This window comes from Lissotriton helveticus, chromosome 1_1 (assembly GCF_964261635.1).
Source record: "Lissotriton helveticus chromosome 1_1, aLisHel1.1, whole genome shotgun sequence".
NCBI lineage: Eukaryota > Metazoa > Chordata > Amphibia > Caudata > Salamandridae > Lissotriton > Lissotriton helveticus.
Window position 1 is genome coordinate 1,262,455,027 of NC_136057.1, and position 24,907 is coordinate 1,262,479,933.

Consider the following 24,907-nt stretch of genomic DNA (forward strand, 5'->3'; position numbering starts at 1 on the left):
TTGACACGCTCTACTTGACCATTAGATCATTGTGAATATAATGGTGCCTTCTCCTGTCTAATCCCATTTTCATTTAAAAAAAGGTCTCATTTTATGTGAAACGAATTGGGTACCATTATCAGACACTAAAACATTAGGTTGACCTTCATTTGCAAAAAGAGTTTTCAAAAAGTCTATAACACAATCTGTGGTAATATGTGGTATAAAATCAAAATACATTCACTTACTGTAGTAGTCAGTTAAAACCACCATAAATCTTCATTTGTTTTCCAAAATATTAAATGAACCTGTAAAATCATTTGCAATGTTAGACCAAGGTACCTTAGAAATGACAATTTGCATTTCATAAATTCTGGTTGTCTAATGTTTGTCAGTGTTTAAACATTATGCAGATAAATCTACATATGAATTAACCTCTGAATTCAACCTGGCCACCAGTAATAATTTTGTAGAAGTTTCTTAGTTGCGGTGGATCAAGGAAGTCCCTTATGTGTCAAATCTATTAACTTTTTCCTTAGTTTATGGAAGAAACAAGTCACCTCTTAACAAAATTCCATTTTCTATTGTCAAATCCTCAGTAACTTATTGAAAACTCTTTAAAGTAGTATCAAGATTCCTTAGAGGTGGCCATTTTCCTGTTAAGTATAACATAACTGTTTATAATATTACATTTTTTTAATGCTTCAATCCACTCTTTTTCACAGTTAGTTCCATCACTAACTAGAATAGCACCTATAGCTGCTAGAAACAGACTTAGTATCTTCTAATCAATCATTAACCTGTTCAGACACAAGAAGTGTAGATAAACAGTCAGCGGGGTAATTTAGGCCGCCTGAAATATGTTTTATCTGGAAGTTGAATTCTTGTAACTTTGCTAAGAATCTAACTAATCTAGAAGAAGCCCTTTCACTTCCTCTGCCACAACCATCCATCATATAAGTTAAAGATTTATGATCTGTCACTTATTCAAAATGTTTACCCCAGAGGTACATTTTTTACCTTTTCTACAGCCCATACACAAGCCAGAGTTTCTATTTCTATTGTGCTGTAGGGCAATATTGCATTACGTAATCTTCTTGAAATGAACGCAACTGTATGTTCCTGCCCACCATTTTTTTGTGTGAAAACAGCTCCTATTCCAAATGCCCTGGCATCTACAATGACAATATTTCTTCATTCACAATAAAATGGATGTAACGCAGGTGCAGCCACTATAGCACTTTTAATCACCTGAAATGAAAGATCCTGTTCTTCTCCCCACATACATTTTGCTCCTTTCCTCAATAAGATACACATTGTTTCAACTTTGACAGCATAACCACCAGTAAAACGTGAATAATATTCACTTAAACCCATAAAAGATTTGAGTGTTTTCTTTTACTTTAGGTGTAGGTGCCTCAGTGATAGCTCTTACTGAATAATCCTTTGGTTTGATTCCTTTGGGAGTCAGCGTGTGCCTAAAATATTCTATTTCATTTAGTAGAAACTTACATTTTTCTTTTGATCCTGTCATACCTCTATTTTTCAAAATGCTTAGTACAATATCTAAAATTTCATTGTGTTCAAGTATGATACTGGCATTTACAAGTATATCCTCTTGGAATTTTTCAGCACCTTTAATATCTTTAAAAATCACATCCATCAATTTATGAACAATGCTGGCAGCTGATGACCAACCGAACAGTAGTATTATATATCTGAAAGCTCCAAAAGGAGTTACTAAAGTTGTGTAGTCCTTGGACTCAATAGACTGCTTTATTTGGTGATATGCTGACTTGAGATCAGTTAATGAATACAAATTGGACCCAGATGTAGCTGCCAACATCTCCTGTATTTTAGGAAGGGGATGACAGTCCACAACAATATTTCTATTCAATGATCTCAAGTCAGCACACAGCCTAATATTGCCTGTCTTTTTTTTAATGACCACAATGGCAGAAACCCAATCTGATGAATTAGTGGGTTCAATTACTCCTTCTTCCATTAACTTATCTAATAACTGCTTCGACTCATTTCTTACTGAAAGTGGTACTGGTCATACTTTATGCTTTACAGTAAAAGCATTTATTTAAATTTAATAATATGTTCAAATCCTTTGACACAGCCTATGTGATTTACAAATACTGCTTGATTGTTTTGCAATACATTTTCTAAACTTATCAGCTCTTTCTGTTCGTCAACATAAAAAATTTAAATTTCTCCTAAAATTATTGGTTCTGATAAACCTGATTTAAGCTAATACCAAGTCCACCTAAGTCTTTCCAGCCCACAATGTTTCTTCCTCTTTTGGCTACATACATTTTTGTTTCAATTGATCTTCCTTTAAATTGTAAAGTATCTTCGAAATAGCCTAGCTTGTCTATGTCAAATTCTCCAAAAGATTTTGGATTTTCATCAACAGTGTGTAACTTAATATGTGGCCAAATTTCAAAATGAGTCTTGTCTGACAAAATAGTTATCGGTGGACCAGAATCTGCCATAACTTTTAACTCTTTTGTTCCTATGTGTGCTATACCAAATGATCCTTTTACTCTACCATTTGACTCATCAAATTAAAAAAATATATTGGAACACATTTCTTCATCAAATTCTTCTACACTGCTATTCTTAGCTTTTTGAGAATGGTTTCACTAATATTCTTACATACTGATTCACAGTGGCCAAATGTTTGACATTTCATGCATTTCTTACCAGTTGCAAACAACATATTTTGTATCAATACTTTTTTCCATACTTTGTATTTTTAACAGATCTATTATCCATTTTCTTTTTGTCCTGTAATGAAAAACCATTAGTAGAATATGTACATTTTGTAGATACAACTTTTGAAGATTCTAGTGAACGTTCAATTCTTTTTAACAATGTCAACTACGTCTTGCAATGTCGGATTCCTGTATGCTAATAGTCTTTCTTGTATCTTTTTCGAATAACAATGAAAAATGAATCTGTCTCTGATATAAATAGACACTTTCATTATATTCACATTTGGTTGCTAATAATCTGAGACTTGCGATGTACTCCTCTATAGTCAAATTTTCTTGCTCTTTTTGCATGCAAATCCTGTGTCTTCCTACCATACTATTTGACTCCTCTGAAAATTGTGTTTCCATACGTTTTCCTGCTTCCTGGTACTCCTCCAATGGAATAAATTACCCTGGTGCATTTTGATATTCAGGTTAGCTATCAAATATCTATTGTCCAGCATCTCCTTGTTGTCCAAACATGATGGCCTTTTTCCTTTCCGCATCATATGCTTTTCCATCAATAACTACTAAATAATTTTTGAATGATCTGTGCTAGCTTTTCCATCTTATTGCCGGTTTTACTAGTTTGTTCAAAAATGCAGTAGGTAGACTAAAAGTATTATTTTGTGCCATGTTGTATTTATTCAAATTTAGTTTCTCACTATATATATGCTATAGTTATAAGATGTCTCATGTATTTATTAAAATTGGTTTAACTATAACTTCTATCTTCACCAACCAGTAATTTTATAATCCGCTTTTAAAACATTACTGTTTGTTTTACTCTGCTGAAATGCGTTACACTTTTTATTTGAATTCACTCTTCACTTCGATGTTTTTACTAAGATTATTATATATAAAAATAAATATGAAATTGTAAAAGTTTCTTAAGGTTTGCTCACCGTGTAAATTTTCTTTAATGTGTTTTGTAGTATGCACACGCTTCTTGCTCTGCTTGCCTGGATATGCCGTTTGTGTTGATGTAAAATTATTTTTTTCTATACAAATTGGAGTTGCATTAGATTACATTATGCGTGACTCACATAAACTAGTTTCATTGACTGGCTTGCATTTTAGGATTCCGTAAGAGGAATCTCCTGGTAACCAGCTAGAGTGTCACGTACTTCTTGAGCAAGCTTGATGTCATAGCTATAACAGTAAATGTTATCTTAAACGGCTTCCAATGCTAACTTACCTCCAATCCATAAAATTATCAAACATTGTCTGTGCAGTTTTAAAGGTCAACACAAACCTTCCGCTTCCTTTTCTGCAAATTTTCTTTTGTGGTGTCTTTGATTTTACAAGACGTCTCGTCCCCACAATCAAAGTGGTGTCCGTAGAGTAGCTCTGCTGCAGACCTTCTAGTTAAACATACTAGTCGCCAAGTTATTATGACAGAGGATGTGCCACACTCCGGAGTATGCTAACAAGATTTATTAACCTAAAGAAATTAAAGGCCCGTACGCAGGCAACAGTTACACAAGGAGATGTCAGGAAAGCCAGAGACTCATCTGGATAAAACATTCTATGACATTATATAAATACTGCCAAAACACTCTATAATGGTCATCACAATGTATTTATGCACACAGAGTATGTGATAGCACAGGCAAACTTGGTGCAAAGAAATTACCATGGATGACCATGATAAACACGCTATATACACATATACAAAACACACACACACACACACACACACACACACACACACACTCTTTCTCCCTCTCTCTCGTCATTGAAAAGCTTTTAGATTCCATCAGATGTTTTGAGCAGTGCTCAGGGTTTTTCTTTTTACAAGCCATTTCTAATTAATTGCAAAAACAACAGTTAAGGGACAGAATGCAGAACAATGTCATACATTCACCCTAGTACTGAGATCTGGGCCTAAATCCATCGTTTTTGTGTCACCATGCCATTCCTGTTTGAACCCAGCCATATGCAAATCAGTCTTGAACCTGTGCCCCATGGGAACAGTCCAGCCGAACTGCCAAGCCAGGTCCTCCCTGGACTGGAAAGAAGCATCCTAGGACTGGTTTCGGGATTTCAGCCCTCATGAGCCAGGATAGCTTGATTCCAGTGGCATGGAGAGCACGGGACTCACGTCTGAGCATACCCGTCCCAATCGGGGTGACAAATGCAAAAACAACGGTTGATGGACAGAATGCAGAACAATGTCATACATTCACCCCAGTACAGAGATCTGGGCCTAAATCCATCGTTTTGTTTGCTCACCATGCCATTCCAGTTTGAACCCAGCCATATGCAAATCAGTCTTGACCCTGTGACCCATGGGAAAAGCCAGCCCGAACTGCCAAGCCAGGTCCTCCATGGACTGGAAACAAGTATCCTAGGACCGGTTTTGGGCTTTCAGCCCTCATCAGCCGTGATAACTTGATTCCAGTGGCATGGAGAGCATGCCACTGGAATGATGATGGATTAAACCCAGATCAGTTGACTGGGGGTGAGTGTTTGATTTGCTCAAACGCTCCGTCCATCATCCCCTTTGGTATCGCTTTGTTCGCCTTAAGTTGGCAGGCTATGCCCAGACGTGGGTCCCTTGCTCACTTTGCCACTGGATTCAAGATAGCCTGGCTGATGAGGGTTAGGAACCCGAAACCGGTCCCAATATGCTTGTTTCTGGTCCAGGGAAGACATGGCTTGGCAGTTCAGGCTAGACTGTTCCCATGATGCACAGGGTCAGACTGATTTGCATATGGCCATGTCTGAACTAGCTAAAGAATGATGATGGATTAAACCCAGATCAGTTGACTGGGGGTGAGTGTTTGATTTGCTCAAACGCTCTGTCCATCATCCCCTTTGGTATCGCTTTCTAATTAATTGGCTCTTAAAGATTTTACCAACCCAGGTGTTTTCCTTCCCTTAGTCAGTGTATATGAGACCTCAAGGCCCATCTCGACTCCTTGTCCCAGGCCTTTGAAAGGAAATCTAGCTATAAGTCCTTTATCCTGACAGATGGATGTCACCATCCTACAAAGCCCACACCTGAAATGTAATTCAATCATTTAATATATGTTGTTTTTATGAGCAATTATTATGGTTGTGTGGCCTGCCTCTGCCTTCCACTTCTCCCATGGCCAAGTATTATCTTTTTCCTTTATGTGACCATCTGAACCACAGCTGTTCTTAAGATTCACTTCTATGCTATGCATAGCACTTCTGTTCAAAGAGATAAACATTTCAAATGCATACAAGTAAAAAATCCAAACAATCTAGTGGTCAGCTGCTGCTTACAACATACAAAGCAGAGGCACCCTTGACTTGCAAAAGTCCCAATCATCCACATCCTTCTCACCAACAGATTTGAAAAGGGCACATTAGTTGGATTTGAATGTGGGTCAACAAAACACAAAGATTGCAGGTGCTTAATATTTTTTGTTGGTTCTGTCACAGCCCACGGGACCATAAATGCCCCACGGGACCAAAAATGTCCCTACCTGGTCCATTTGATAGTGCCAGAATACCTGGTAGGTCAGTACAACACCGGGAATGCCTTGTGGCCAGAGTTATCATTTCTATCTGGTATCCCCACATCTAAAACAACTAGACTGAGCTATTCTTCCAGGAATGGGGAATAGTGTGAAGACCCGGGACAACCAGTACAAATGGATACATTTCTCCCACTCCAGGGACGAATAACACACGCAAATATGACCTTATTTACCACACATTTGTGTTTTTCAAAATAAAACCCTGGAAGTCAGAGGAACCTAGGGTATACATATATATATATTACAGAATCAATGGTCTCTTCCAAGACTGATAATTAATAAGACATGGAATTTCAATGAAAAGTACATATGTGATCTCCAACTGGAGTCTTAGATCATTTATTCAATTAAACAAACAATCATCCGGCCCTAGAAAAATATTTTAAAAAATGAGTGGGCAAAACCACAGACATCACAAGATTTTCAGAACTCAGGCATTGTATATGTGGGTGCCTGAGAAGTAAATGCACACTCAGTAACTCACAATTTATAAAAAATATATTTGCTAATAAAGAATATACATATAACAATTAAAGAAAAGACACTGAAGTCGACGATGTTTCGATCCCAACTAAAGTCAAGGTATTATCATCAGGACACAAGAATTTATGCCTGAGAAGTTGCCTTAAAGCAACAATCCATGATGCCATGTAAAAAAGTAGAAAAACACATGTAAAGTGGTAAGAGTAATATGCCATAGGTCACTCGATTTGGTTGCCAGACACAACACACATACTATCGGACAACGCATCGCCCCTGCCTTCATTAGAATCATGTCGGAGACCCGGATCAGGCTCCCTCTGATCAGACCTGGCACTGCACCTTGGTTCTTTACTTTCCGCTTTTGCCGGGGGATCCACATTTCAGTGACCATAGTCAGTAGGGGGCACGTCCCATCCAGCCATATGCGGATGATTTTGAATGCGGATCATTGGAAATTGCATCTGGAGATAGGTCTTTGATATGGCATATTACTCTTACCTCTTTACATGGGATTTTTTCACATAGCATCACGTATTATTGCTTTAATGCAACTTCTCCAGCATAAATTATTGTGTCCTGATGATGATCCCTCGACTTTAGTTGGGATCGAAACGTCGTCGACTTCAGTGTCTTGACTTTAATTGTTATATGTATATTCTTTATAAGCAAATACACTTTTATAAATTGTGACTTACAGAGTGTGCATTTACTTCTCAGTCACCCAAATGTTCAATGCTTGAGGTCTGGAAATCTTTTGATTTCCGTGGTTTTGCCCACTCATTTTTGTCATTATTTTTCCTGGTTCTATATTATTGTTTGATTGAACAAATGAACTAAGTCTCCATTGGATATCACATACGTAGTCTTCATTGTAATTCTATGTCTTAATAATTATTAGTCTTGGAATTGACCATTGTTTCTGGTATATACCTATTTAACAGACAACAGGTGGTAAATGAGTGTATAGTCTGAAAATTGTCTTGTGGGGTGGCAATGGGAGTGTGGGATATACAGGACAGGAGAGGGGGTAGGCTGAAGGGAGCTTCTGCATTCTACACTCCCTGTCTTGTCTGCTCATTGGAGCCACATGTGTCCCAGGCTACAGTGAATGTCCTGGGGTTATTCTTGCTGGAGTGATGGGTAAGGAGATGGATGTGTGTAGAAATGGCCCTTTCTACAGGGTCACCCCCAAAGGTATTGTCTTCCTCCTCCACTTTTTAAAGAATTTGGTATTGGCTTTAAGACTCTGGGCAGTTTACCACTGGTAACAAGTACTAAAGTGTTTGTGTTCTCTGCTTTAAACATTGTAACATTGGCTTATCCACTATTAAAATATTTAGTTTACTTATAAGTCCCTAGGCAAGTGCATTATGTGTGGCCAAAGTTAGACATGTGCTTTTAAGGTTTACATGTCCTGGTAGTGAAAAAACTTTTTAATGTGTGTTTCTCTACTGCAAGGCCTATCTCCCCCATAGGTTAACATTGGGAATACCTTATTACATTTTATAAGAGTAATTTCTAATTAGGGAAAGATTAGGAAAAAGTAGACTTCTCAAGTTTGGTGTCTCTGGACTCACAATATAGAATCACAACTTATGGTGAAGTCGGATATAAAATTGTAAATCTGAAAATACCACTTTAAGAAGGTGTGCATTTTCTTATTTTAGCCATTTGGTGACTTCTGCCTGTCTCTGAACACACTTCTGCAGTGCGTGACATTGCTTCTAGACAGCCACACATAATGGGAGCTTAGGTGTGACTTCATTGGTCTTAATGGGCCATTCATTAACTGGCTTGGTGGGGGTGGGGACGGAGCTAAAACACAGCCCCACTGGCACTTGAATAGGTTGTGCCCTGTCTCCACACAATAGGGCTAACAGCCTTGTATTGCCACCCCAGTCTGCTGGGTAGCAGGGCGGCAGGGGAGGAAGAGGATTCCCTGCACTTTAAAGCCACTGTCTAGAAGCTTCTCACACTTTCCAGGACCAGGGCAACAAAGTATAAATATTGGACCTCAGACACCACCACTTTAGTACACTTCTGAACCTGTGGATACTTGGCCAGGAAGAAGAACTGCTGTGCTGCTGAAAGGACTGACACTTTATTGTCTGCTACTTTGCTACTTACCTGTACCTGCTGCCCTGTGCCTGCTGCCCTCTTGCCTGGGAGTGAGACGGACCAGACCTGTATCTCTACAACCCAGAACCGAAGACTGACTCCAAGGACCTGCTGACTTGCCTCATGGTTTCTGAGGTCTCAGGGACACAAAAGATTTCCAACCAACCTGCTCCTGCAACTAGACTCTGCCATCGGTGAGTCTACCCTACCAAGTGGTACCACCCCAGTCTTGGACAATCGGAGGTGGGTCTAAGGTGGGCCGTCTGTAGTCCTCATCGGAACCGCCACAAAACCTTGCAAAGTAACGCATTACAGACTGTCACCAGGATTTAAAGTACTTTGTTCAGCAGGCACAAGTGGGTCACTGTAGCCGGCCCAAGCTCCATTGTGGTTGGTCTGAACTTGTGACTTTGTCTCACTCCGGCGTGACCAGATAACCACAGTTGGAGCTTTGCACTTTCACACTTTTTCGACCTAAATCTTTAAAATTGCATATATCAGGATCTGTCAACTAGAGAGACAGTTTGTAAAGGGGGGTGAAGCCACCTGTCAACTCTGGACACTGCCAATGTCTTGCCTCTGAGAGTGTCACAGAGGCAAGAAGACTTAGGGGAAACATGGACAGCTCCCTTCATTGTGCTGTAGGGTGTTGGTGGGGGTAAGGCTACGCCCCTTCCCTGCCAGCATCACAACTCTTGTTTCACTAGTTATGAGATTGCACCCGGACATTTGAGTTCAGTGTCTTCAATGCAGGTATTACCAGGTCTAGGGTCTTAAGACCTGGCTATTTCACAGCTTTTAGTTTGGCAGAGCAGTAGCGCCCCAGGGGTACTACTCCACCATATTTCTAATAAGGACCTATGTGATTTGATGACACTAAGCAAAAATGCCAGGACTTTATTTGGAATAGTGAATCTGCCCACCCAAAGTAATGGCAAGTAGAGGTAATGGTTAAAGTCTCTGTAATTTTTTGGTCGATAGACCTCTGTCAGGCACTGTAAAAATATTAGTAAATGGGAAACGTTAGAAACATGTAAGGGACATGGTAGGAGAAATGGCAAGAAATGTGATAGGAGAAATAGCAAATTAAGTTATTGATTGGAAAGTCCTAAACATACTGTGCATCTGTGCCATGCTAGCCATTTTTCAACTAGCCTTGAAGTTCCAAATGATTGTTTTTTGGGTGACAGAGTAAAGTCAGGGATGGCAGTTAAGTAACAGTGATGGAGGCAGTGAAAGAAATGATGAACCTGGGAAGAAATGAAGTAGAGAAAGAGAGGCACACAGCAGGAGCACGTCAGGGACAGAAAGGAAACAAAAGGCATGGTGGTGAGGAAAAGGAAAAAGTAGGGAAGAAATTAACAAACAAAACAAGAAAAGGGGAGATGAAAGGAAGGAATCTCCCTGAAAATGGTGTATTTCACCCTCAGCACATTGGTAATATTTTATTTTTTGAATTATTTCATGGGTGTACCTTTAGAACTATCTGGAAGACAGCTTGCTTTTTGGAGAAGTTCTTTATAAAATTGTGTTGTCAAATCCACTATTTAACCCTTTTTGAAAAAGAAAGTTCTTAAGTGCAGCAACACCCCTCTTGAAAATGTATATGGTATGGTTGGACTCCTTCACTTCCTTCACTAGGTGTCTCAAAGGTGTGGATAAAGTGGGGGGTAGTTTAATTTTCTGACCATTCTCTTCTATCATTGACACCATGGTAGTGGGCTACAGTTTCTCATTGATGTCCCTCAACCAAAAGGCTCTTAGCTTGAGATAAATCCAGCAAGAATCCCCTGACTGCTCCTAGATTATGATTAAGAGGAGCTGGAGAAATGAAATAGTTTGCAACACTAGTCATACCTGAGGCATGCTCTTTTTTCTTGCCTCTGTTTATTCCTGATAAGGAGTGTAGTTCCTGTATTTCAGTGACAGATAATAACCTCCCTACCGTGCCAATTTTGCAGTGCGGTCTTTTCAGTGTAGATAAGTAGGCAGCAGGTGCAGAAACTAAATCTGGTTGCTTTATGCCTCTCCTTTGTTGATTTATCTGCAGTGCAGACTGCCAAGATTGCCATGTTTGTTTGCTCAGGAGGGAATACGTAATGCTATTGGTTGACCGATAATAAATCAAACAAAATCAAATCAATGTTATGGCTGCCCAAACCTTTAGGTGTCTGGATGGCAGTGGAGGATGGAGAGCACAGTGGTTCACTCATACGTAAAAGAAACTCAAAAGATGTGTTTTAAGCCTGCTATTGAACTCAATCAGGGCAATTGGTTGTCAAAGTTCCAGGCGAGGTGGAGGGGACGAATTTTTGGGCTAATTTACTTAGTGCAATCTCCACACAATTGAACGTGGTCACAGAAATGTAGTCAAGCCGCTTTCCTGGCAGCATAGTTCTGAATCCTTTGTCGGTAGCACAAGATTTGGTGGGAGCCATCTACAAGGAAGACACTACATCAATCCAATCTTGAACTCACTTTTGCTTTGCCTATTGTGGATTTGGTTCCTTCTAATAGCCAAGACTGTAGTCTAAGTAGCAAATGAATGTAAATGCCCAGTACTTAGTTTGCCAGGTTTTCCAAAGTCATTAAACCATCGAATACTGAGATGTTGATCGGAGAGACGCCATCATCTATATGACATGACCGATTTCCTAATAGCAGTTCTAGTTTATACCAGCATCAACCCCATTCCAGCATCAAATCCATTGTAGTAATGTTCAGTAAGAACCACCTGCCACAAATGCAAACCTGAATACCCGCCACCAATGGTTCAAGGTCACAGAGTCCCACCTCAAACACTTCCCTCAGGGCGAGGAACAGCTCTGTGTCTTCACCAAAGATGTGTAACCCTACATTCGACCTTCCAGAAAGTCATGTAGAGGTATCATGTGTGTACTCCATATGGAAACATAACCACCTGAGCTATCATTCCCTCTGCGATTATTGAACACTTCTTTCTTAGAAATAGGGCTTGAACCACTTCAAAGAAAATGGAGCGAGTTCAGTAGTGTTTTGCAGGTAGCTAATCAGTATATCATGTTCCAAAGTATGGAAAGTGATCCGCGGCCATGGAACAGTAAGAGCGCTGCTGACACATCGTCTGACACCTCAAGAAGTACCTCCTGAACATACAACAAACCCGCTTTTGTACTACAGTGGGGACAAAAACACAGAAGATCATACATCTTAAGATCTAGAGTCATCTATCTCATGGTAAATCTTTCCAGAATCTTAGTAAGATAGTAGTTCCAGCGATGACTCTGCACTTTGTCCAATCAGCTCGACTCAAAGGTGTCTAGTATCCTCCCTTAATTCTGGGAGATATAGATCTCTATGATTGATTTACAGCATGATGGTAAGTGCAGCTTGCACATAATTATATATAATGTATATGTTTTTTTGTACCTTGGCTTAAAATAAGGTTTGCTGTTTTACTTCTGATCTCTTTAGAGTTGTCACCATAAGAGTTTCCAGAATCTTGAATCTGTGGGCTGGGTTGGCAAATTCTAGTACATAGAGTCCTTATCTCTCTCTGGTGTTTTTATGAGGCACCTTTTTATGAGGTTTTCATTAGTTTTAAGACACACCAGGGGCGGCTCCTCCGTTTGAGTGGAGGAGCGTCGCCCCACTTAAATGCTCCCCAAACCCCAGAGATGAAAAATAAAATGGTAATTCATTACCATTTTATTTTTCTCCATCCTGTCCTGAACCGAGAGTCAGGACGAGGCGGGCCTGCTGAGTGGCAGCTGGGAGGACTGGTAGGCAGAGGGCTGCCAGTGCACTGTTTAATGTGTGCATGTCTTTTTGGCCGGCTGTCTTGCGACGGCCAGCCAGACATAGGCACTTTAAACCTCTCAACCCAGCTGTCTCAAGACATCTGGGTTGAGAGCAAGTGCAGGCCTCCAGTGCACCGTGCAGCACCTAGAGAGGCCGCTCCCACAAACCAGAACGCTGCTTTCATGCTGCATGTGAGCAGCACCAGGAGTGGGCAACGGGGTTTGCCGGTGCCGGACTGCAGTCGGAAGAAGAGGTCCAAAGCAGAGGACATGTGAGGTAAATGTTTAATTTTAAAATTTTGCATATGCCTGCCCCCCCTCCAATCCCCCCCCCCTCGACTCTTAGGTGGCTGCCACCACTGATTCACACTAAGGCCTTATTTATTGTAAGTGTTGTATGGTTTTGATTGGGATAGCAACTTCAATATATGGGAGAGAGAAGTGGCATAGTAGCTGGTGCTGTGGAGCTTGGAACCTGCGGACTCATGTTTGAATTCTGCCTTTGCTCTATATTGTGTGATTTGGGGCACATCGTTTAATCTTCAAATGCTCTAAAAAAAAAAAGTAAAATGTTTTTGTATAGTCCCCAATTGATGTACACAATCTCAGACCTGGCAACTAGAAAAGAATCCCAGTGTGAGGAAGGTGAGCGGCCTTAGAGGGTGTTGGGCTTCATGCAGGGAAGTACCGAAGAGGCACTTTTGCCCCCACCTACCAGTCAGACCCCTCCCCCTCAAAAATAAAACTTGCTGATTTTTTAGCAAATGTTGTGGTGTGTTTTCACATCCCTTCAGTGGCATCAACTGTTCAAAGCCTTGAAATACGAACTGGAAATACACTCTTTGCAGTGGTTTTACACTGAGGAAGCTGAAACCCTTCCTGCCCATCAAAGACTTCAAGATGGCAGTTCAAGCTCTAGTTATCCCGCGGGTTGACTATGGAAGTGTATCTCTTTGTGGCCTCCACAAAGCTACTACAGCCCCCTTAAGAGCTTCTATTAATGCTGCAGCGAGACTCATCACTGGCTCGAAAAGGAAGTCCCACATCTCCCCAGACCTCAAATCCTTGAACTGGCTACCATTCGAAGCCAGAATTCATCTGAAAATAGCATGCATGACGCATAAGGCCTTACATCACAATACACCCAGCTATCTCACCCAGAAATTGACAATATCTGGTGGCATGAGATCCACTCGAAGTGCAGATAACCTAATACTGAAGCCACAAAGATTCAACAAGCAGAAAACTTATAAACGATCCTTCTCAGGAATGACGCCGAGGATATGGAATGCTCTCTCCCCTGAAACAAGACTGAACCCCTCCACTGCATCCTTCAAAAAGGAAGTAAAAGCGATTCTTATGACTAAATTCACCTGAACACAGACTTCGGTTATTTTGTGATCGATCGTACCCGTTCCTTATGCCCGATTTTGACAAGGGTCCAATTTGTCAACCCAATCATAGTTCTTGACAGTGGCATGACGCACCCGGACTCAGATGTTTTCGAACCTTATTGCTTTGCTCTATGTCGCTCAACTTGCTATGTATTTGTTATGTAACTTGTTAGGTTTTTGTTCTACTAGCTTTCTTGTCCTATACATTTTTCTTCGTCTAATGTAAAGCGCTCTGATATCCGCAAGGATCTTGTTCGCGCTCTATAAAACTTGTCAAATAAAAGAAACAAATTTTCGCCGCCACTATGTGATATTGAGCTACTGACTGGGGGACTGTGCTAAGACAAGTCTCCAATATTGTGTGACATATGGTGGCACCGTGTGAGTAGGCTGGTCTGAGGTCTCGCAGTTCCTCTCCTAACCCCCACCATATGTAATGTACAGCACTCTGTTGCTTCCTAGGTAGATTTACTCTATATAAATACCAATATATATTTTATAGTGGACCAACAATCACTGCATAATTTCTTGTCTTTTTGAAGTGAATTACACATGGAAGAAATCTGTATGGGTCACATTAATGACGATGACTAGACATGTCAGTTTAAAAAAACACCTCTGAACTTATGCAGAAAATGTTAATAATTAAATGTAGGTTGATATCAAAGAATTTGTGAGTTCAATAAGCTCAGTCTTTCAGCCTTCAGAAGTGGATATAATAGTACCATTGGGATGGGTCATGTTAAAATCTGTAGATTTCCCCACAGATGGTGCATCTGTTGGACATGCAACTAGCCCTTCCCCCAATTGTAGCAACTTCTCTGAGGCATCTCCCTTCGGAACAGCCCACCACTTATTTTATCTCTTGTAAGTGTCTCTGATCAGCAGAGAAGGCTGTGGCAGAGTGGGTCACATCTCAGGCATATCTGAGACATCATCTCATTCTGCTGCAGTCAGTAAAGTGACCTCAGACCGGTGACTGACTGCTGCAGCCCTGGCTGCTTTTTTAGGGCTCGCCTGGCGTTGGAGCGCGAAGCGCTCCCGCCAGCGAGACTATAGTCACCTTCCTCCCTGTCAAGGGAGTAACAGCTGTGAGCGAGCCCGATACAGACCTGGGCACGAGCCGACCCAGGTCTGTGAACGAGCTTCAAGGTTGAGCAGCTTGTGCACGTTTGTTGGACGTCAGGCGCTGCAAGCCCGCCAGACCAATTATCCCAGCATGAAACTCTACTTCCTGAGGCGCCACAAGACCAATTATCCCAGCAGGAGTCTCCACTTCCTCAGGCGCTGCAACAATTATCACAGCATGAGACCCACTTATCACAGCATGTCAACAGGCGCCCCAGGCTGCTGGAGCACTCAACTATAATTAATGTGCAGTTGAGTGCTCCAGCAGCGTGGGGCGGCTCTCTGCATGCTGTGATAATTATATCTTTGGGGCCTCATGCTGTGATAATTAGGGCGGCATGCTCTATTTGCAGCACTGAACATTTTCAAAGAAGGTCAAGCAGTGACATTCATTGGAGACACTCACCCTCACGCCCTCACCCCCTCACCCCTCACACACCTCCTCACCCTCACACCCCCTCACACACACACTCACATACCCTTACCAGCACAGCAAAACACAACACAACACAGCACAGCAAAACACAACACAGCACAGCAAAACACAACACAGCACAGCACAGCAAAACACAGCACAACACAGCACAGCAAAACACAGCACAGCAAAACACAGCACAGCAAAGCACAGCACAGCACAACACGGCACAGCAAAACACAGCACAGCAAAACACAGCACAGCAAAACACAGCACAACACAACACAGCACAGCAAAACACAACACAGCACAGCAAAGCACAGGACAGCACAGCAAAACACAGCAAAACACAGCACAGCAAAGCACAGCACAACACAGCACGGCACAACACAACGCAGCACAGCACAGCAAAACACAGCACAGCAAAACACAGCACAGCACAACACAACACAGCAAAACACAACACAACACAGCAAAGCACAGGACAGCACAGCACAGCACAGCAAAACACAGCAAAACACAACACAGCACAGCACAGCAAAACACAACACAGCACAGCACAGCAAAACACAACACAGCACAGCACAACACAGCACAGCAAAACACAGCACAGCACAGCAAAACACAGCACAACACAACACAGCACAGCAAAACACAACACAACACAGCAAAGCACAGCACAGCAAAACACAGCACAGCAAAGCACAGCAAAACACAGCACAGCAAAACACAGCACAGCAAAACACAGCAAAGCACAGGACAGCACAGCACAGCAAAACACAGCACAGCAAAACACAGCACAACACAGCAAAACAAAGCACAGCAAAACACAGCACAGCAAAACACAGCAAAGCACAGGACAGCACAGCACAGCAAAACACAGCAAAACACAGCACAGCAAAACACAGCACAGCACAGCAAAACACAGCACAGCACAACACAACACAGCACAGCAAAACACAACACAGCACAGCAAAGCACAGCACAGCAAAACACAGCAAAACACAGCACAGCAAAGCACAGCAAAACACAGCACAGCAAAACACAGCACAGGACAGCACAGGACAGCAAAACACAGCACAGCACAGGACAGCACAACACAGCACAGCAAAGCACAGCAAAGCACAGGACAGCACAGCACAGCAAAACACAGCACAGCAAAACACAGCACAGCAAAACACAGCACAGCACAGCAAAACACAGCACAACACAACACAGCACAGCACAACACAACAAAACACAGCACAGCACAGCAAAGCAAAACACAGCACAGCAAAACACAGCACAGCACAACACAGCAAAACAAAGCACAGCAAAGCACAGCACAGCAAAACACAGCATAGCAAAGCACAGCACAGCAAAACACAGCACAGCAAAACACAGCACAGCAAAACACAGCACAGCAAAACACAGCACAGCAAAACACAGCACAGCAAAACACAGCACAGCACAGCAAAACACAGCACAGCAAAACACAGCACAGCAAAGCACAGCACAACCAAGCACAACACAACCAAGCACAGCACAACCAAGCACAGCATAACCAAGCACAGCATAACCAAGCACAGCATAACCAAGCATAGCGTAATAAAGCACAACAAAACATAGCATAACAAAAAATAGTATAACAAAAAATAGCATAACAAAACACATATCAAAACATAGCATAGCATAACAAAACATAGCATAGCATAACAAAACATAGCATTGCATAACAAAACACAGCATAGCATAACAAAACACAACATAGCATAGCATAACAAAACACAACATAGCATAGCATAACAAAACACAACATAGCATAGCATAACAAAACACAACATAGCATAGGATAGCAAAACTAAACAGAGCATAGCATAACAAAACAAAGCATAGGATAGCAAAACAAAACATAGCAAAACAAAACATAGCCTAACAAAACATGGCATAACAAAACATGGCATAACAAAACATGGCATAACAAAACATGGCATAACAAAACATATAATAGCAAAACATATAATAGCATAGCAAAACATAGCATATCAAATACAACAAAACATAGCATAGCAAAACAAAGCATAGCATAGCATAACAAAGCATAACAAAGCATAGCATAGCATAACAAAACATAGTATAGCATAACAAAACATAACATAGCATAGCATAGCATAGCATAACAAAACACAACATAGCATAGCATAACAAAACACAACATAGCATAGGATAGCAAAACTAAACAGAGCATAGCATAACAAAACAAAGCATAGGATAGCAAAACAAAACATAGCCTAACAAAACATGGCATAACAAAACATGGCATAACAAAACATGGCATAACAAAACATATAATAGCATAGCAAAACATAGCATATCAAACACAACAAAACATAGCATAGCAAAACAAAGCATAGCATAGCAAAACATAGCATAGCATAGCAAAACATAGCATAGCATAACAAAACATAGCATAGCATAACAAAACATAGCATAACAAAACATAGCATAGCGAAACAAAGCATAGCATAGCAAAACACAACACAACACAACATAGCATAGCATAACAAAGCATAGCATAACAAACACAACAAAGCATTGCATAGCATAACAAAACAAAGCATAGGATAGCAAAAAAACATAGCATAGCATAACAAAACAAAGCATAGAATAGCAAAACAACACATTGCATAGCATAACAAAACATAGCATAACAAAACATAGCATAACAAAACATAGCATAGCAAAACAAAGCATAGCATAGCAAAACACAACACAACACAACATAGCATAGCATAACAAAGCATAGCATAACAAACACAACAAAGCATTGCATAGAATAACAAAACAAAGCATAGGATAGCAAAAAAACATAGCATAGCATAACAAAACAAAGCATAGAATAGCAAAACAATACATTGCATAGCATAACAAAACATAGCATAACAAAACATAGCATAACAAAACATAGCATAGCAAAACAAAGCATAGCATAGCAAAACACAACACAACACAACATAGCATAGCATAACAAAGCATAGCATAACAAACACAACAAAGCATTGCATAGCATAACAAAACAAAGCATAGGATAGCAAAAAAACAGCATAGCATAACAAAACAAAGCATAGAATAGCAAAACAATACATTGCATAGCATAACAAAACATAGCATAACATAACAAAACATAGCATAGCATAACAAAACAAAACATATCATAGCCTAGCAAAACATAACATACCAAACACAACAAAACATAGCATAATATAACATAGAAAAACAAAGCATAACACACACAACCACACACACACAACCACGCACACATAACCACAACCACACACACAACCACAACCACACACAACCACACACACAACTATCTATCGATCTATCGCCCTCACTCTATCTGTCTATCGATCTATCGCCCTCACTCTATCTGTCTATCGATCTATCGCCCTCACTCTATCTGTCTATCGATCTATCGCCCTCACTCTATCTGTCTATCGCCCTCACTCTATCTATCGGCCTCAGTCTATCTATCTAATCGCCCTCACTCTATCTGTCTATCTATCGCCCTCACTCTATCTGTCTATCGCCCTCACTCTATCCATCGGCCTCAGTCTATCTATCTAATCGCCCTCACTCTATCTGTCTATCTATCGCCCTCACTCTATCTATCTATCGGCCTCACTCTAACTAATCGCACTCACTCTATCTATCTATCGCCTTCACTCTATCTTATCGCCCTCACTCTATCTATCGCCCTCACTCTATCTATCGCCCTCACTCTATCTATCGCCCTCACTCTATCTATCGCCCTCACTCTATCTATCGCCCTCACTCTATCTATCTATCGCCCTCACTCTATCTATCTAATCGCCCTCACTCTATCTATCTATCGCCCTCACGCTATCTATCTATCGCCCTCACTCTATCTATCGCCCTCACTCTATCTATCTTTCTATCGATCTATCGCCCTCATTCTATCTATTTATTTAGATACTGATCGCCATCACTCTATCTGTCTAGCTATCTATCGCCCTCACTCCTATCTCTATCTATCTATCTATCTCGCTCACTATCTATCTATCTCGCTCACTCAATCTCTCTATCGCCCTCTATCGCCCTCCCTCTATCTATCGCCCTCACTCTATCTATCTATCCCACTCACTCTATCTATCGCATCACCACAGCATCACTCAGCACCACCACAGCATCACTAAGGGGCACAACAACATCACTATGCGCTACCACAGGATCATTGAATGCCACAGCATCACTAGTCGCCACCACAACATCTCTCAGCCCCACCACAGCATCAATCTGTGCAACCATTTACCAACAACTGGGTCAAATATGATCTCTCAATGTTTCAAGCTTTATTACAAATGTCACAAAAAGAGGTCTAGTATTTCACTTCTGTTCATGGATTTTCGTCACAATAAAATACACTGAACATATTCTTCACAAAAGTTATCTACAAAAGTTTAAGCTATTGCCATTATAAAGTACAATAACTTTTATTTAAGTATTAATTATTAAAAAAATTCAAAGCCATTGTTATTTGTAATATCAATACATCTAAGTCACGTGAATACAACACATATTGCATTACAAATGCTATAGGTGTCACAAGTTATAACTATTGGCATTGTAAATGACAAAGCTATTATTTTTGCTATTTTCAAAACCAACACATATATAAAAAATGTGTCATTTACAATACCAATAGCTCAAACTTTCCTAATGCGAGACCTTATGCATTGCAAATGCTTGTTAATACCATCTATGTCCTCGGCAGCAGAGGTAGAAGCGACTTTATTGTAGTTAAAGGTCATAGGTAAAGGCTAACACTACTTACCAGCAACTGACATGCTCTATTTAACCACAGCCTACAACTGCAGAACACTCACATCACATTCTGCAGCCTCACAGCATCATAACTCATCCAGACATCAACTAGAATCTAAAACTGGGCCTGTTAAAAAAAGCTACCCCCTTTATTAACTGATTGAGTTCTATTAAAGTTCTATGAAAGTCTGAGCAGTGCCGCTAGTATTTGTCCACACGCCCGCTCTTCTCCATCTTGCTGCTAAGATAGCTCAGTGGGTCACTGTAGCTGCTGCACAAACAGGCCCGCCATCTGCCAATCACAGGTCCAAATCCAGATAATAAGGACTCTTCCTTTCATCTTTATGAAGGCAATTAAATGCAAACCATTGAGTTGTGTGACATTAGGATCTGTTATAAAGGATAAGGGGAAGTTAATTCTCCGACAGGTTAGTGGCACTGAAATGTAGGAAGACTTGGCAGTCAAACTCATGTTGGTCCACATGACTGACTCATCTAGGTGTCGGAATGCAGTACACATATAAATATGCATCTATATATCTATAGATAGATAGATAGATAGACAGATAGACAGATAGACAGACAGATAGATAGATAGATAGATAGATAGATAGATAGATAGATAGATAGATAGATAGATAGACAGACAGACAGACAGACAGACAGACAGACAGACAGATAGACAGATAGATAGATAGATAGATAGATAGATAGATAGATAGATAGATAGATAGATAGATAGATAGATAGATAGATAGATAGATAGATAGATAGATAGATAGATAGATAGATAGATAGATAGATAGATAGATAGATAGATAGATAGATAGATAGAACTCAGCGTTTTATCCTTCTTGGGAAAATTATAACTGATTTTGTCCGAACTGATTCGCGGTTGATTAGTCATTTAATGCTGCATGAATAGCATGTAGTATCCAAGCGTGTGCAATTTAAGGGACTGCTTAAGCCACTACACCACTAACTAATGATGCTATCTTATAATTTCAGGCCTTGCCTATGCGCTGCTCGCCGGTGTATCCCCTGGCTATGGACTGTACGCGGCCTTTTTTCCTGTCCTTATCTACTTTGTCTTTGGAACTTCGAGGCATGTATCAGCAGGTAAGCAAACTTTTTATTACATGCAGGGTAAGGAGCGTAAAACACCTCCATGTGAAATGTGTACAAAAGGAATCGGATTAATTAGACAACAAATTAATCGGCGCATTCACTGTTTTCAGGTTTTGCCTCTAAGGAACTTGGCTGTCTGCAGTCGAAAACCTTTTGTGTTTGTGTGTGTGTGTGCGCATGTGTGTATATATATACATATATATATATATATATATATATATATATATATATATATATATATATATGTCATTATGTCATTATGTCATTACTGATATCATTACTGATGACATAAATGATGTCATAGAACAAGTCTTGAGCGATGTAATATGTGAGGTCATAAGCGGTGCCTGGCTAGGGCACACGTTATAGTTCACTCTGCTATACTATAGCTCCTGAATTTGTGTTTTTTAGTTCAAACCGTTATGTTGCACTGAACTTTTCACCTATAACTATAGTGTCACTTTAACCATTGGTTTTATCAATAAATGTGTATGTTTAAAAAAAGTTATATCTTATCACACAATTTTTTTTAAAACATCTTGTTCTTGGTATTTTTTATGCATCATTCCACAGAAGAAAAACATTGATATCTTATCATTTCTCTTGCATTTACATGTTATACAACATTTTGTACTTTACAGCATGTAATTATATCACAATTGGCCATCTCTTAAGTTCTATGCAACATTGTTCCATGCCATGCTGTCCGTTCATGCCCTAATGGGTTACTTTTTAGAGGAATGCCATATTACGATCACAGGATGTCTGTCACGTCATTCCCTGCTTTATCCACTTGTACGTTATATATGTCTAATAAAGCAATAACTTGTAGCTTTCTCTTATCATTCAAGTGCGTACCTCATTTGATCTAACTTTACTTAACTATCAAAGGGGTAATGGAGGGAAGGAGAGATGGTGAGAGGGTAGTATGGAGGGGGAGTTGCAATCAAATATTGTGCTGTCAATCGCATAGTAAAGAGCAAGGGGGATATTAAAGGCTTCCAGCATTTCCCTGAGCTCAGCAGGTTATGTAAGCTATGGGTAAAGCAGTCCCTCTAAGGAGGTTGAGTGTATCATGTTTGGAGGGCGTTATCTAATGTGCAATTGCTGTGGTGGTTGAACAGCATCTATACCGTTTTGTGTCTCCTCTACCCCGGTAAAAGAGGATCCATCCTCCGCATCTTCAGTGTTGTTTTCGCTCATGTGCTGGTCATCATCTTTACTCTGTTCTGGGTGTTCCCATGTGGTCAATATATCAGCCCATAAGTATGCTATTGGTTGAATTCTTATCCCCCTAGCTTCTTCCCTGATCAATGTATGTTCTTCTGCTCTAGCCCACTGTGTCACTTCTGTGTTCCATGCCATCACAGCTGGTCCTGTAGTTGATTTCCATTCTTTAGCAATTCTCCGCTTGGTCAGGCCTAGGCCAAGTATATGTACCTGGTTCCCACTTTTTTTGCTCTAGGTCTTGCGTATAATCCTAATATATAAACCTCTAAGATTCAAGGGGTAGTTCGTCCCAGTGTCATGTGTAGGGCCTCTAGTACTACTGTCCAATATGCCTGCATTTGTGGGCAGTGCCATATCATATGTGTAAACCCTGCGTCCATGTGTCCCCTCCTAGGGCAAGGTTGAGGCTCTACTCCATATGTGACCTGTAATCTATGTGGAGTCATATAGGTCATATGTACATAATTGTAATGGGTGTACTTTAGCCTAGTGTTTCTGGGGGAAAAAAGCGGTGTGGGCAGGATTTTTTGCCATTCAGAGCCTGTCAGGTCACAGCAAGAGCTTTTTCCCACTTGTTCCTTAACGTGACGAGTGGGCCTTTGGTCATGTCCACTATGGATTGATAGAACCAAGTCACTAAGTGCTTTGTAGCCCCCATTGACATCAGTGATTTCAGTGTATTATGTGTTGGGGTTCCATCACTCCTTTAAACCATAGGGCCTGTAACTAAGAAATTGTCCAGGGGCACATGATAGAATCCATCAGGCCTTCCATAGGGATTAATGTACCCTGTAGGTAGAAGTCCCCCACCATATGTATACCCACTTCCGTCCAAGCTGCCGATTGTCTTTGGATGAAATACGTGAGGGGTTCACCATGTGGTATTTCAGGGCTGTGTCAAGCAATTTGCCAGGCTTAGGGATCACTTTGGAGTTATTTATTAGCTTGGCCACCAATAGGTCTATTTGCATCTGTTTTCTTGATTGCTGTAGTTCTTCTTGGTTCAACCCGTCTGACCATTGTGTTGGCCACTGGTGCTGGGACGCCAGAAAATATAACCCAAAGTTTGGAACTCCAAGACCCCCTTGGTCCATTGGGCATCTGAGTGTCATTAAACACACCCTAAGTCTGCCCCCATCCCATATTAAATTCCGGAGTAGTGTGTCTATTTGCTTGAACCACAATGTGGGTATACATACAGGCATATCGGCAAAATAATAAAGAAATCTCTGTAGCATTACCATTTTTGAGATCGCTATTCTGGCCATAATGGGCAATTTCAGTGACCTCCAGAAGGGTACACATCCCCTCAATGAGCGCAGGGCTCCTGCCAGACTACTATCTCCTAAATCCTCTATTGCGTGAAATACTTGTATCCCTAAGTATTTAAAGAATGCCGGGGACCAATTCAGGTCTGATGAGAGCCACATGGGTTTCTCCAGTCCTTTACATACCGGAAATATATGTGTTTTGAATGTATTTACCCAGAGCCCGGAAAACTGTAGCATATTGTTTTAATTGTGTCACAACTTGGAGAATGCCTGTCAGTCCGTCTCTAAAATAGAGGAGTATGTCATCTGCATATAGTCAAATAATATGCTCTTGGGCTTCCAATTCTATTCCTCGGCCATTGCCTATCTCTCTAAGTTGTGCAGCTAAGGGTTGAATCGCCAGAGTGAATAGGAGGGAAGAAAGAGGACACCCCAGTCTAGTGCCTCTATGTATATCTTATTACAGCGAAAGTGTGGTTCCAGTTCTAACTCTCGCTGTCGGGGCAGTATGCAATAGCTTGAACCACTTGATCCAGTCGTCACCTAAGCCCTTTCGTTTCATTACCAAGAGTAAAAAGTCCCATCATACTGTGTTGATGGCTTTCGTTAAATCTACCGACATCAACATTGCTCTTTGGTCTTCCTGCATTGTTGGGTGATACATGACATGATAGTCTCCTGAGGTTGTGTGAAGTACTACGTGTGGGTATAAACCCATTCTGGTCTATGTGCACTATTTCATTTATTTTATTTGTATTTCTTATATATTGCTTGAATCGACCCTCGAAGGGATATCTCTGCGCTTCGTGCGGGTCATGAGGGTGTGTTGCAGCTATTACAAAATCAAGCGCAGAACAGAGTGTTCTTAAGCAGCTTCCTAAATT

At 40.8% G+C, this 24,907-nt stretch overlaps 1 protein-coding gene across 1 annotated transcript in view; it reads left to right on the forward strand.

Annotated features, from left to right (window-relative positions):
- LOC144822567 (chloride anion exchanger-like) overlaps nucleotides 1-24,907 on the forward strand; it is a 327,927-nt gene that overhangs the window by 69,687 nt on the left and 233,333 nt on the right. The window contains exon 4 of the mRNA XM_078680252.1: nucleotides 21,403-21,513. Coding sequence (XP_078536378.1) covers nucleotides 21,403-21,513 — 111 coding nt within the window. The remainder of the gene's footprint in view (nucleotides 1-21,402; nucleotides 21,514-24,907) is intronic.